Below are 14,890 nucleotides of genomic sequence, written 5' to 3'. Positions count from 1 at the left end.
AAAAAAAAAGAAACAAACAAAACAAAACAAAAAACCCAAACAAACAAAGCACACACACAAACAAAAACAAAAAACACCCAAACAAAAGGTTCTAAAATGACAGTTTTCAGCTTTAGTTGGTGCAACTTAAATTGCATTAGACTGTGTGTCAGAATTTAACAGATATTTCTGGTGTAAAGTAATACTTTAAAATAACCCAAAGTTAATGAATATTTTCATATCCATCACTTTCCCTAATTGTGAAAATTGTGATGGAAGAATGTTTTGCTGCTTCAAAATAAAATGCTTCCATATCTTCCATGCTTTGATTGATGCACAGCCATTCTGGGCTTAGCAGATTGAAAACTGAGCTGCAGGTGTTGTGGATTGCTGTGTAAGATGTACCCTGAGCATGTCTGCTGTTCACATATTATTAGTTTTCTATAACTTTTTGAAGTGACACCACTAGCTGACTGTACTTAGAAATTTGGTAGGTGTCAACTCTTTGTAAGTGGTATTACCAAGGGCAGCAGTAGGTAAGTTCATCCTTGAGATTCTGTTAAAGTCACTACTATCTTTAAGCTGCCCACAACTTGTTATTTACTGCCCTTTCCTGTGTGATGGCTGAGCTAATTCTGTTTGAAAAGCTCCCTGTCATTCATTTGTTCAGGAAAATGAATGACATAGTTTAAAGTAAGTCATCCGTTGTATCTTTGTATGATTAAAAAAAGGACTGCTGTATAGGGCTTAGAGGTTATGAGAACTTTGTTTTGTTCTAGGGAAGGCCAACATTGGTTATCGTTTCTTAAATGAGTATTAGTGTTCTCAGTGTCACTGCTGCTGTTCTCTGTGTGGTTGGAGAAAAATGTGTGTAGTGAGTCTGGGTTTATATTCCTGAGTTGTTTCATGTACTCTGCAAATGTGGAGTGGGAAGAGCTAAACATTTTTTCAAAGTGGGATAGGCAGAATTATTTCTTGGGATTTTTTTTTTAAATCAGCTCTTTGTGTATACTTCCCTTGTAATACATTATAAATAGACTATTTTTTCTAGGAGAAATTCACTTTGTACTGTATTGAGAGCAATGTTCGTAGAAATGCAGGAAATCACAGAATATTTTTTCTCTTTCCTCTAAAGCAGTGTTTAAATTAACACTTTGTTGCCTTGTTTAAATTGCAGCTCAGATTGCAGTGATGGAGAATGGTCTGCAGCTGTGCTTACCTATTTTACTGCTACTGAGAGAGGCCAGTCCTCAAGTGATGAGAGCTGGGAGACTGTCCCAAGCAGAGAGGAATGTGGGCTGGAAGTGCAGAGCAGCAGCAGTGGTGTAGAAGAGAAGAACACAGACTTCTGTTACCAAGGACGGTAGGGTTTTGTTTTATTAGCCAAGTTCCTGTAAATTCTGACAATCAGCAGTAGCACTTTATCCATGTGACACTACACAGAATAACATAAATTTTAAAAGTTACTATGCTAGAAGTAATCAACTTGCCTTAATCAAAATAATCTGAGTAGTTGTATTTCAAATCAGGGAAAAAAAATATGTCATGCAAACAATTCTGTGAAAGACACAGAAATAATGAGAGAGCATTGACAGGTAGTGTCAATAGGGATAATAGGCTGGTTATACTGACTTTAAAAAGCTGGAGTAGTCAACTTAATTGTAAAGACATGTATGTTACATGCATATCATCTGATACTGCTTAGTACTCCTTGCAAAGCAGTTGTTTTTCTCTTTGTTTTATTGCTTCTCATATTCTACTGTTGCTCTTTATTCTGCAGCCCTCTCAGTGATTAAACTTGAACTACTTGGTAGTTGAGAATTATTTTTCCAGTCATTCAGTACTTTACTTTATAAAATACATCTGCCTTTGTGGCAAAGCAGAATCTGTAGCTATAAATAGCCAAGTAAAGATTTATTTTTTTTTTTTTTCTGAAAAATCTAGTGTTGACCTTGTAGCCTTAGTTTAGGTCTTTGTAAAGCAACAAGCCATGCCTAAGTGTTCTTTCAGCTTTTACTGTTAGGTTGACAGTACCTATTACCAAGCAGTCCAGGTTGCTATTGCTGCTTTTTTAGTATCACTCTCTCTTGAGGTTTGGCGAATTAGTATGGCATTATGAAAACTCTTCTGTTTCAAAACAACGATAATGGAGATATGTACTCTTTAGCTTTCTTTCATGTGAACAGACTGCAAAGGTACCCATTTCTAATATGATTCCTGTTTATTTGCCCTTCGAAAAGGAAAGTGGGACTCACAGCCTCATGGCTCTAAACATCCAGGTGACTTGTGCTCCTCTAGGTAATGCAGTAATGAGAGGAGTCTTTCTCTTTATGCAATTAGCTTCTCTTGCAAATAGTATCTCTTAGCACTTAGGCCAGGCTTTCCCATTAAGGGTGTTCCAGGGTGTCAAGAGAGCCTTTCTTTTAGTGCCTTTAGAAACTTGTAGATGAATAAGAATCTTCAGTGCCAACTTTACTGGCCCTGTCAGGGGTACTGCCTGTACCAGAGAAAATGCAAAGCAAGGTACTTACTGTACTGCTGGCCTTGAGCATTGGACAGATGATTCTGCAATAGAATCATGGGAGTCTGGAGCCGATACTACTGGGAGTTTCTTGGGTTTTTTGAAGAGCAAGTGCTGAATTCCTAATCTGTGGCTGCAGTCTGGGAAACATGCAGCTTTAGCCTGTGTAACGTGTTGCTTCCATGTGTTCATAAATTCTCTGATCTCTTAAGTTTTAGCTTTTAATTTATTTATTTGAAGGGAACAGACATTATTGGAGGAAGGAGAAATTCCTTGGTTACAGTACCGTGAAGAAGTAGAAAGTAGCAGTGATGAGGAAAATGATACAGTTAGTGATTTTGTGCATCCTGGATTCTTCCTGTTGGATGGAAATAACAACCTTGAGGATGACTTCAGTGTGAGTGAAGACCTGGATGTGGAGTGGAGGTATGCCTTTGATAGCTTTCCACATTAATTTCAGAGGTTTAGTAGTTGTGCTTTATATGAAAGATGTCAAAAATACTCATGGTTATCAGTATGCACTTGCTTCAAAGTCTGAGAATCTGAGTTTTAAGTCTTAAGGTACTTCAAGTGCTGTGTGTCTTCTAATGAGAGAAAAAGGGTGTAGATTTGCCAAACTAGACTGTGATCTGAGAAAATTCTAGTGCACTAAATATTCAAGGGATAGGTGTACTTTTCAATTAGTTTTTAAGATGGTAAATATAGTGGAAGTATAACAGAAGTAAAGCATTATGAATAACTGACATTCAAGTCTGCTATTTTATATTTGGTCTTTTCATCCTTTGCAACTGGCGTGGATATTAGTATCTCAAAGAAAAATAAAATAGGATTATATGTGCTTACCTAATATCGTAATTTTGAGTGCTTCACTTGATTTTCTGTCGTTAGTTTACCGAAAAATATTACAATATATTTATTACAAAAATTCTGCAGGTACCAGGAAGAAAGTGATCAGAGCCACTTGCACAGCATAATTCTAGAAGACTGTAATGCGTTTGTTTTAAATTAAGACTGAGCTAGCAGAATGCTTTCTAGTGAGAGACATAACACTTGCTTTCTTCTGCTTATTAAAAATATTATAAACTACAGTGTAGAGATAAGAAAAACACTGGTATTTTGTCCTTGTGAAGTTATATTGTGAAACAGCTGCCAAGTGATGAACTGTGACACACAATATAATAAAAATTGGAATGCTCTTTGTAAAACAAGCTTAATAGTGTACATATGAAATTTATTGGCTGAACTTCATGCCCTTTTAATCTGGAGTAGTCAACAGTAAAAGCTCCCATTATGTTCTTATTAGGTCTGTGTTGTGTAGAGTGTACCACTGTACTGGGGGCAGGTGCAGGCAGGTGGGCTGCATGGTGGCCTCTGTGAGACAAGGCTGGGGCTGCCCTGTGTGGGATACAGCTGGTTCCAGACAGCTCCAGTGGACCCACTGCAGGGTGGTGCCTTGGGGGAGGTGTTTCAGAAAGGGTAAAAGATGCCACACAGCAGGGTGTGAGACAGGAGTGTGGAAGATGTGAGAGAAACAACCCTGCAGACATCATGATGAAAGAAGGACAAGGAGTTGCTCTAGGTGCTGGAGAAGAGATTCACCTGCAGCCCCTGGAGAAGACCACAGTGGAACATGTAGGTATTTGGTGGAGGAACTATGCCAGTGGAGAGCCCACGCTGGAGCCGTTATTGAAGGACTGCAGCTTGTGGGAAATAGCCACACCAGGGCAGGTTTGTCCTGAAGAACTGCAGCTCATGGAAGGGATCCCACACTAGAGCAGGGGAACAGTGTGAAGAGGAAGAACTGGCAGAGAGGAACTGCTGCAGACTGACCACAACTGCTGTTCCTTGTCCCTCTCCCCTTCTTGGGGTAGGGGGCATAGAGAAGTCAGGAATGAAGGAGTGAAGTTGAGCCTGGGAAGAAAGGGGAGCAAGGGGGAGGTGTTTTAGTTTTTGTTGTTTTCTTACCATCCAAATCCATTTTTGAGAATATATTTATAGAATCATAGAACAGCCTAGGTTGCAAGTGACCTCAAAAGATCATCTAATTCAACCTTTCATTTAAATTAAGGTTCCCACTTACACTGAACCTGTTTTGTCTGTGATGGTGATTGGTGAGTGATCCCCTGGTCTTTGTCTTGATCCATGACATTTTAGTCTTATTTATGTGACTGTCAAGTTGAGGTGGGGGTGTGAGAGCAGCTGCATAGCTGTCTCGCAGCCAGCCAAGGTCAACACAACTTAAGCATCTCATGAGAGTATATTCACACATTGTTAACAGGTGATGTGCAGTAGTTTGATGTACCTAGCCCTCATGTTATAGAATTGTAGAAGGAAGGAAGAAATCCTCAGGATAACAGAGTCCATTCATAACCTAACCTAACTCTAGCACTAAACCATGTCCCTAAAAACCTCATCTATATGCCTTTTAAACACCTCCAGGGATACTGACTTTACCACTTCCCTGGGCAGCCTGTTCCAATGCCTGACAACCCTTTCCGTGAAGAATTTTTTCCTAATATTCAATCTAAACCTCCCCTGGCACAACTTGAGACCATTTCCTCTTGTCCTATCACCTACTACTTGGGAGAAGAAACCAACACCCTCCATGCTACAACCTCCCTTCAGGTAGTTGTAGACAGTTACAAGGTTCCCCCCTCAGGCTCCTTTTCTCCAGGCTAAACAGCTCCAGTTCCCTCAAACACTCATCATTGGACTTGTGCTCCAGACCCCTCACCAGCTTCATTGTCCTCCTCTGCACTATCTCTAATACCTCAATCCCCTTCTTCCACACCATTGATAAAGAGATTAAACAGAACTGGCCCCAATACTGGGCCCTGGGGAACACCACTCGTGACCAGCCACCAACTGGATTTGGCTCCGTTCCCCACAACTCTTTGGGCCTGGCCATCCAGCCAGTTCTTTATCCATTGCAGAGTACACCCATTCAGGCCATGAGCTGCAGCTTCTCCAGGAGAATGTTGTGGGATATGGTGTCAAAGGCCTTACTGAAGTTTAAATACACAACATCCACAGCCTTTCATCTACCAGTTGGGTCACCTTGTCATAGAAGGAGATCAGGTTGTTACTGTTTACTTTGAACTGAAACCCATTTTTCCTTACTCATGTTTTTCAGCCTACTTGATGAGTTTGGTGATGGCCTAGGACTTGCTCAAGCAATTCCTTACATGGATCCTCAGTTTCTCACATTTACGGCACTAGAGCGACGCTTACGAGAAGCTGTGGAGGTATTAAAATATTCTTGGTGGTATATAATCAGTGATGTTGTGACATAAGCTTTTACTATTGAATACTTTTTCAGCATCATCTGAAAATCAGTGTTAGGGAATAAGGAACTTCCTTAACAATCAGGAGAATCAGGGAAAAAGTTTACTGTTTTACCTTGAAGTTTCAGGTCTGCAAGCCTGGAAATAAATGTTGGAAGTTCCTTTTAGTGAGGTAGTGTGGGAAGTCATTCGTCAGTGATACTCCTCTTATAATATTATTGTAGTTCCTCTTAAAGGAAAAAATACTGATTTCTACTGGTATACACATATGCCATTCAAAATATTCTAATGAATGTTGCCGGATTCCCTACATAAAAAAGGGAAGTTCATACCTGGCACTGTGCCTATGAATTGTCCCAGCATTTGTGGTTTGTGTTTGGTTAGTTGGTGATTTTGATGGTGTGTTTTTCGTGTGTGTGTGTCTTTTGTTTTTTCAGTTTTGTATTGTTTTTTTTTTTTCCCTCTTTTTTTTTTGGGTGGGATGTATGTTTAGGTTGTTTGTTTTTATTGCAACAGTAAGATTGGATGTTTTTATTCTTCAGTAGAAGACTTTTCTATGTTTGTCTTGACTCCATGCATTTTAAATTTAGAGTAAAACCAACCAAACCATAAACCAACCAACCACAGATCAAAACCAAAACAACAACAACAAACCACCATCCAAAAGCAAAGAAGCCTTTTATCTTGTTCTAATCTCACTTCATTTGTCTAGCTTTGGATAATCCAGAGCATTTGTCATTGAGAACCAACATGGTATGATCTTTTCTGTGTTACATGATGTTGGTCGCTGTCAGAGTGAATATTGAGCTAGCTGAAATTCAGTTTGATGCAATGTGACAATTTTTGCACTTCAAGAAATCTCTCTTGCAGGGTGTTTGTCAAAATAAGAGTTGAATGATGTGTAGGCATATAGTATGGTGTTGAAACGATTCAGTGTTTTGCATGTGACATAAGTTTAAGTGGAGTTTGACTACTAGCTCCTAGCTAAAAGGGTTGAATAGGACAGACTGTATGTCATAGTGTGCTTGCAGACAAAATACCAAGAATGATTTAAAATGTTTTCTAAAGCTTACAGTCAGTGGAACAATTGTAGATTTTTTTTTTTTTTTTGCTTTGGGATATCTGCAAAATAAATGATTTTGTGAATAAACTTCATGGGGATTTTGCAAGGGCATGGAATGTTTGTTCCCTAAAGTTAGCAGTCATTCATTTTCCAGATATTTTGCATCCCCTAAGGTATATGGAAGGTCAGCATTATTCATGATCAAGTAACGTAATGCATAGTGTGCACTACTGTTGTCAGGCTGACGTGTAAAAGCAGTCCTCGGTGGCTACGTAGGTGACTACAAAGGTAGTTATTCTCTGGTACCTGTGGTACAGGTCACTGTGGATGTTAAACAAGAATGAAAACCAATTCTCTTAATTTGAATTAGCAGAAAATGATAACTGAGTAATAAAAGGAACAGCTGTATTGACTGTGACTAAGTGGGCAACACAGGTTTGGGGTGAGAATTATGACTATTTCTTCCAAATATCAAGCAGATTATATAGAGCACCTCTTTCCAGCGTGAAGATGGTTACTACAATTGTATGGAAAATACGAGCAAGGATTACCAAAAACTGTTTGTTTATCTTATGCGATATTGCAAGTATTTCTGCAAGTTGAGAGAAAGCAAAAATGGCTCTGTATTGTCCGACTATACAGAATTAATTCTCTTTGCTGAGATCCTGTCTTTTAGTGACTACAGCAAGATGTGGATGGGATCAGGATGTAACATTTTCTGCTTTATAGAAAATAAGACTTGCAAATGTCTAGTCCAGTTTAATCTTCTAATAGAATATGATGTGACCCTGTAACTGATTGGCTTAACACAGACTAGGAACTTATATTTCTGGAAGGACTTTCAGAACAGCCTTTAAACACAACTTCCCTGGTTTTCAGACAATTGTACATGATGTTGAAGTATGTTCTACACATTTAAAAATGTAAAATCTTTCATTGAAACAGTAAATACAGTGTTACAAAGCCTTATCCTTGGTACTGTGGTCACAGTGCCTGTTCAGATATCAAAAATGTGGCAAACAGCATTTTAATTTAAAAAAATAAATTATTTTTAAAAAGCAAACTGAAGTAACTTTTCAAGTTTGGGTAAGAGACAGTGCCAAGAGTCTTTGCTTTCTGCTAGAAAACTCAATTTCTGATTTTTCCATTTATAGGGTACACAGAAAATGTTTGTAATATGACAATTTCTTCTGTAGTTTCTTGCAACTGTATGTATGAATCAAATAGGGAATTAAAATTAGTGTGAAGGGGTATCTTAGTAACTAAGGTCAAAGAGATCACGCGTGAGAGCTTTTTGAAGGAACTGAGAACAGAAGCTGGCTGTCTTTCTTCCTCATGATTGGTACTTTATGCTCCTCATCCCTCTCTCCAAGAATGAAGGGGGTGATGTGATCTGCTCTTGACCTAGTTCATCTTGTTTTGGGATCAGAACTTGTTCTGGTTTTGCTGGGCATTTTTTGCAGGATAGTTAAGTTTGTTTCACCAAATACCTTTCCTGCTTGTTCTACTGCTTTTGTTCTCACCTTCCAGAGCCTTCTGCTTGCACGCGTATTTTCTTTCTCTGTTTGGACAACTAAACCCCAAGCTGGTTTATCACTTCGCAGTTACGTATTATCTATATATTTATAGTTTGCTTTCTAACTGGCTAGTTGTTGCCAGTTATGCTATTTTGGTATTTATATATGGCATGCAATATACCTCAGCATTTGCTTTGAGTTTACATAGTAGTATTTTTTTCACCAGAGGTTTTGTAATGGAGAAGTCTGAACTTTGACTAGCTTTAAGTATGATTCTGATTTTATAAACACATTTGGTTGAGTTTAATTATAACATTATTAATAATCTAATGACCATGACTTTATTCAACCTGTTATTGATGTACTTCATCTACCTACTGAAGTTTCCCAAAATTCTCTCACCTAAAATAGTAGATTCTTTTTTACCTATAACAACATAATTTATTATGACAGTCTATTAAAGTTCAGAAAAATTTCTGAAAATTTCTCTAGCAAAATAATTCACTGTAGCTATGAAACACTTGAAAGGGATGTGACATAATGCATCCAAAATTCATGTGTATCTTAGTGGGGGAAGACATCTGTCCCAATTAATTGTGACGCTTGGAGAGGAGAAGTAGGGAATGTTATTATTTCTAAAAAAATTTAAAAAATTAAAAAAAATAAATGCTACGTTCTGTAGGACTCTGGCATCCTAATGTGTAATAACTTGTATGTGTGATTTTTTTATATATATATATATATATTTTTAAACTTTTTACTTCCATTTGTTTAAAATAAGTTACGTAGATGTGAGTATTTGGTTTATTTCATTAGTACAGAACAGGCTGGGTGTCTTTACAGTGTCAGTGACTTAATTTATGAATATTTCCTGTACTGATTCACACATGAGGAGCTCAAACCCCTGTAAGCTGTAGCACTCCTGTTTTTAACAGAATCCAGCTTTTGGTTTATGGTACATGGAGCAGTAAGCAGCTGCACAAGTACTAAGAGGAAGGAAATAAAGGTATCTTTGAAGTTATAAAGTTGTAAAAGTGTTAAAACAGACATTTCTCTGCTCTGGTTTGGTTTTGAACATGTGGTATTAAGCATCAGAGTAATTGTGAGGCTTTCTGGCTATGATGTTTCTTTTGTGTAGCTTTCAAAAGCAAACAGTACAATGCTGTTGTAAATTGTTTTCTGTTTAAGACTGCTAATACTAGATATAGGCACAGTGGTTTGACAGACGTATCACTGCATCCTTCTGTCTGCCTCGGAGCTTATTTTTCCAGCTGTAGTAGTTAATCTAAGCATAATATTTTTACCTACATATTTTTCTTAGACCATTACAGCTGTAACAAAATACCATTACAAATACTGAAATAACTTGAATGTTAATAAGGCAGTATTGTCTGCTGTAGCAGAATTAAATGTTTTTAAGCTGTTAAATTGGAGGAGCATACCTCTTTTGCAGGTAAACTTGGAGCTGCAGTAGGGATACTTTCTCTAAAGTTTAAGAGGAAAGACTACTGAAGATGTCTGTTTGTAATCCAGTGTTTATCTAGTATATTTTTGGTGTTTTAGTTAAGCCTACATCACAGAAGTGTCAAGTTATTTTAAACTTCTTACCAAGGGAGTTTTGTGGCCATTAGAATTAAGATAATTTTCACGCTGATTAGAGAAGTAGTTGTACTTGAGGGCTGTGACTAGTTCATTCATTATATGAATTCAGTGCTTCTGTATTTGTGGCTCTTCAGTTTCAGTTTGTTCTGCTGTTCAGACACCTATATCTAGTACATTTCTTAGCAAATATAACAAATCTGAATTCTGTGTTGCTCTTTTTTTTTCCTGATGGAGATCCTTTCATTGTCTTCTGGGGTTGAATATATGATGTAAACATCAAATATGTCTGCTGTAGCATCAGAATCTTAAAAGATTTTGTATGGTGAAAAATTTAGTTTTCATAAGGATGACTTCAGAGCACTATGTCTGTCTTAAGTCATTATACAGATGAGAAACATCTGTGTGGATTCTTTTTTTTTTTTTTCCCCCTGAAAGCTTACCATGTTAGTGTAGCCAACGTACTCAATATTTTTGTTTGTACCAGAGTAATTCAGTAGTTGAAGCCAGGAAGCACACTGAGACTTTTATCAGAAAGCAAAATGTAATTACAGTTTTGTATTAGCCAGCTTTATTATGTTTTTTTTACTTGCTGCCTTTTCTGGAACTTTATAAAGTGAGCAAATGTGCATTAGAGAATGGATTGTGACTCTGTCCTAATACTTTAAGAAGGCTTAAAAACCAAGATGTTACCGTTTTGACCTTCAGTGTTGTCTTATTCCTTACATAAATGATGTAATGGTTAGTCTGACAGACATAACATCCATTTAAGAAAGTCATACTGTTACAACTGGATTCATTTCCTTGCTTGTTTTTATATGGAATGTAAGAGAACTTGACCTCTACTCACCCTTTTCAGACTACGCTGGCACATTTGGAGTCCCTTGGATTTGATGGTGAACAGACCTATCCACCAGCTACTAAAGAAACCATAGATTGTCTGCCACAGACTATCATCACAGATGACTACAATGGTATGGAAAATAATTCAGAATTCCACAAAGTTGTTAAGAAAATTATCTTTCTGTAATACCATAGATGCAGTATTTAAACATACTTAGTATCTCACAGGCACTGCTGTTCTAAGACCTTTTGAATCTTGAATCAGACTGAATGTAACTTTGATCAGTTTGGTAAACTAATCTTTGCTGGAGTTAAGTGTGATTGTATTTTGTAATCATTGGTGATGCTGTCAATAATACATATATGTATTTTAATTTCAACTCAGATGGAAAACAAGATGATAATTCTTTTTCTTCATCCTGGATGTAGGTCTAGAGCAGTGCGCTATCTGTTTCTGTGAATATGTGAAAGATGAAATCATAACAGAGCTACCCTGTCATCATTTGTTTCACAAATCCTGTGTAACTCGTTGGTTACAGGAAGTAAGTACTACAAGATGGGTTTTTTTCAGGGAGGAGATTGAGTATTTGCATTCTTCTGGGAAGAATAGTATGTAACACTTAAAATGTGGGATGAGATACCATGAAATAACTGGCTGTTAATTATACACACTATAGAACTAAATTCTAGTGCAAGTGAAGAAAGTAACTTATATCTGTACTCACCTGAAGGGCAATTTCTTCAATAGAGGGGGTATTTTTGTGAGGAAGAACATGGTCTGCTTTTGGTAAGAATGGGAGAGATGGATGAGTTATAACTTGTTTTGGTACAAGAAAAGCTTTCTTCCCTGTCATCATACCTTGAAGTAAAGAAGATGGCTTTATTTTCCCTGAGAAGAGCAAAGGAATTGATCTGTCTTGAGAGTATGTCAGGCCCATTTATGGTGACAGCTAAGGTTGGTGGGAGAAATAACTGGAATGCTTGTAGATGAAAATATTTACTGTTGGTAAATCTGTACTGGATTAGATTTCACTTTCATAATCTGTAATCACTTTCTTCCCAAGTGTCTTAAAAAAGGTTTACATCATACTGAGACTAGACTAAAATAAGTGTATTTCATGAACTGGGTGTTTCTCCTCGCACTATTCTGTAGGCACAGTATGAGCCTGGACTTGCTAGTTCTCAGTGAGCCTACAGTGTAACACATAATTTCCTGAAGAGGTAGAAGAGAAATATTGATTCAGACTAGGAAGGTCAGATCAGAACACCTCTAGCATGGGTTGCTGGTAGGTTTTTAAGGGTTTATAGAGTTGATTACTATGCTGATATTGCTTGTATTGTATTATTGTGTTTTTCTGCTGTCATAGTAAATTATTCTTGCTGAATTGTAGGACAAAATACTTCCTGTTAATTTGGGATGTCCTTGTTTGCATTTAATCTTTGTCTCAAAAAAAAATCCCACCTGTAAAATCAATTCTCTGAGGAAGACCTTGCAGAGAGCCTGGTGTATCTACTCTATAACTGGTATAAATGCAAAATGAAGCTTTCTTCTGAGATTGTTAGCTTTTTCTTAGCCTCAGGTAGCAATCCAGTCAAATTTGACTATAAGTGCTGTTGTGAAGACATTAAATACTTTGTAAATAATAACCTTCAGTTCTTTAACAGCATTGAACACAAACTGTGCAAATTATCTTGTTTTCTCTTTTTTTTGCAGTCGGGAACATGCCCAGTTTGTCGTCATGTGCTTGCACCTGTGCTTCCTGAAGCAAGTGCTGCCACTGTTTCCTTTCTGCCTGGTCATGATTCCCTATCCTCTGTTCACAGCGCTACAGGAGGTTCAGAGTAGTCTGAAATTAAATCTTTGCCACCAAAACAAAAATGTAAATTTTGCTTGTTTAATTACAATATGAAAACCATTATGTATAAAATATTATATGTAAGATACTATCTATATTATATATTTTAGTTTAGAAAGAGGGTGCTTTATTATAATAGCTTCAATTTTCAAACTGTGAATTGGAAGAATGCGCAGCCTTTTTTTCTAGGCAGAATGTTGCTGGTAACTGAAATGTCTAAAGCTTATATTATGAAAAAAATTCCAAAAAATTAATTAATGTGACACTTTCTTCAAGGTCTTGCAGCTACACTGGAGCTGAAGTTTATGAAAGTTACGCTTACCTGTTTTACGTAATATAACTGAACTACTTGTTTTTGACAAAGTTAGGACCACTCTGACTTTGTAAGATGAGAAGATGTTCTGTTTTACCAGCAGTGGTAGAATTAGATTTGACTGGAAACAAATTGCATAATGGAACAATATTTCTTACCAGTTTATTCTACAATAAACTTTTTCTTGATGTCAGTGCTGTTAAATTGCTGCTGTCTGAATTTTTTTTAATATGCTAGGACTGCTTTTAAGCTTGTGTCGCAAATGTATATGAACTATGGATCTTCAGCGTTTGAAATTTTAAGTTCATAAGAAGTTGCCTCTGTAAGAGCTGGGTGACTAGTTCCTTCAGTTTGTGTTTCCATTCTGCTAATTGGGTCTCCTGCATGCGTGCATGCTCTCTTTTTAAGATACATTTATGTATAACAGGGTTGGGGTTGCTTTCTAATGCAGATATAGTTTAAAATATTTTTGGCTTCTGGACTCTTAAGTCTGAAAAAGGTTGTAGAACCTTCACACACTTAATTGAAAAATACAGCTGAGTATTTGGGTAATGGTTGTAAAGTTATTCCAGAAATTTAAAAAATGGAATGTTTCTGGTATTTGCAGTGGGTTATGCTACACTTAATGTTTTAAAGGAGAAAAGACTGATCTCTAGAAGATACCTCTATAAATAATTCTCTAGTATATGCGAAAACATTAAGAGTCATAAAGTTAATTATTCCAGGACAGAAGGTTAATACTTGGATGTGTGTGTGTGTGTGTGTGTGTGTGTGTGTGTACTAATGGCCACACAAAAGCTTTTCTGTGGCTGTTGGGTTGACACACAGTTTCTAAAATGTTGGTGCATGGGAAGAATATACGAAGGCTCTAATTGAATACTCTTACAACAGCTACAGACTTTTACAGTAACTTTGAAATTAAGCTGAATTTAGGTCTTTGAAAAGTGATTTAAAAGAGTAGTCTTCTAATAGTGGCTCTCTGGCTTTTCAGTTATGATTATGACTCACATCATAGTGTCTCATTTATTTACAAATAATCTTTTATTAGCAATAAAAGACAGTAATTTTCATGTTTGAGGGACATACTCTGTTGTGTGATGTACTTTGCAGTGTAACTTTGTCTGTAGCAGAACAAAGAATTGGGGACAGTTGCCATGAGTCTGCTCCTGAGGTTTTCAGTTATGTTATTCCAAAACTTAGTATAAGGAACACAAAATAGAATACTGGTGAAAAGTATCAAATGTGTAGCTCCTTGATGGCTTATTTTCCCGTTTTAAAACTTTATATTCACTGAAGTAGGCATCAGAACTTAGGGAAGCACAAGTAACATACACTTCTAGGCATACTTGCTGGCAGAAATCATATTAGTCCAAGAAGTACCATAATCTTCTACATATCCGTTACAAACTACTGCTCTGGAAGGTGTGTGATTGAGATGGTAAAATAATAATGCAGCCTTTAAAGGTCACATAAGGTGCATATTTCTCTTTAAGAAAAAGTGGAAATGAAGATACATCACATAAACACTCAACCTTACCACCCTCATCAAGCTCCAGACAATCAAAACAGTTGCTAACCCACATGGCTACCCCACCTCCTCTCCTTCCTTGCCTATCCCTTCTGAAGAGTTTATAGCCATCTAATGCAGCACTCCAGTTACGAAAATCATCCCACCGTGTTTCTGTAATGGCAACTATGTTGTAGTTTTTCTGCTGCACAATGGCTTCCAACTCATCCTCTTTCTTGCCTGTGCTATGTGCTTTGGTGTAATATGGATGCACTTCACTGGGCTATTGATTCTGCCACCTCTTTTTAAGGAGAAGCCCTAATTCCTTTGTGGCTGTTTTCAGGAACTTTTATGGTTTCTAAAACATCAATAAACCTTCTCTCGTTGCTGCCATGTGGATTTCCATCT

The 14,890-nt window shown here is 37.2% G+C and overlaps 1 protein-coding gene across 3 annotated transcripts in view; it reads left to right on the top strand.

Annotated features, from left to right (window-relative positions):
* PJA2 (praja ring finger ubiquitin ligase 2) overlaps positions 1-13,198 on the top strand; it is a 32,915-nt gene extending 19,717 nt beyond the window's left edge. For all 3 annotated transcript variants that reach the window (XM_082074862.1, XM_082074861.1, XM_082074860.1), the window contains exons 4-9: positions 1,157-1,342; positions 2,741-2,926; positions 5,634-5,745; positions 10,823-10,937; positions 11,236-11,348; positions 12,521-13,198. In XM_082074862.1, the coding sequence (XP_081930988.1) occupies positions 1,157-1,342; positions 2,741-2,926; positions 5,634-5,745; positions 10,823-10,937; positions 11,236-11,348; positions 12,521-12,652 (844 nt within the window). In that variant the 3' untranslated portion in view covers positions 12,653-13,198. The remainder of the gene's footprint in view (positions 1-1,156; positions 1,343-2,740; positions 2,927-5,633; positions 5,746-10,822; positions 10,938-11,235; positions 11,349-12,520) is intronic.
* Positions 13,199-14,890: the final 1,692 nt, after the last annotated feature.

The sequence above is a fragment of the Streptopelia decaocto genome (assembly GCF_964273445.1).
Source record: "Streptopelia decaocto genome assembly, chromosome: Z".
In the NCBI taxonomy this organism is placed as follows: Eukaryota; Metazoa; Chordata; class Aves; order Columbiformes; family Columbidae; genus Streptopelia; species Streptopelia decaocto.
The sequence above is the reverse complement of the archived record's forward strand: the minus strand, read 5'-3'. Positions and strand labels throughout refer to the sequence as shown.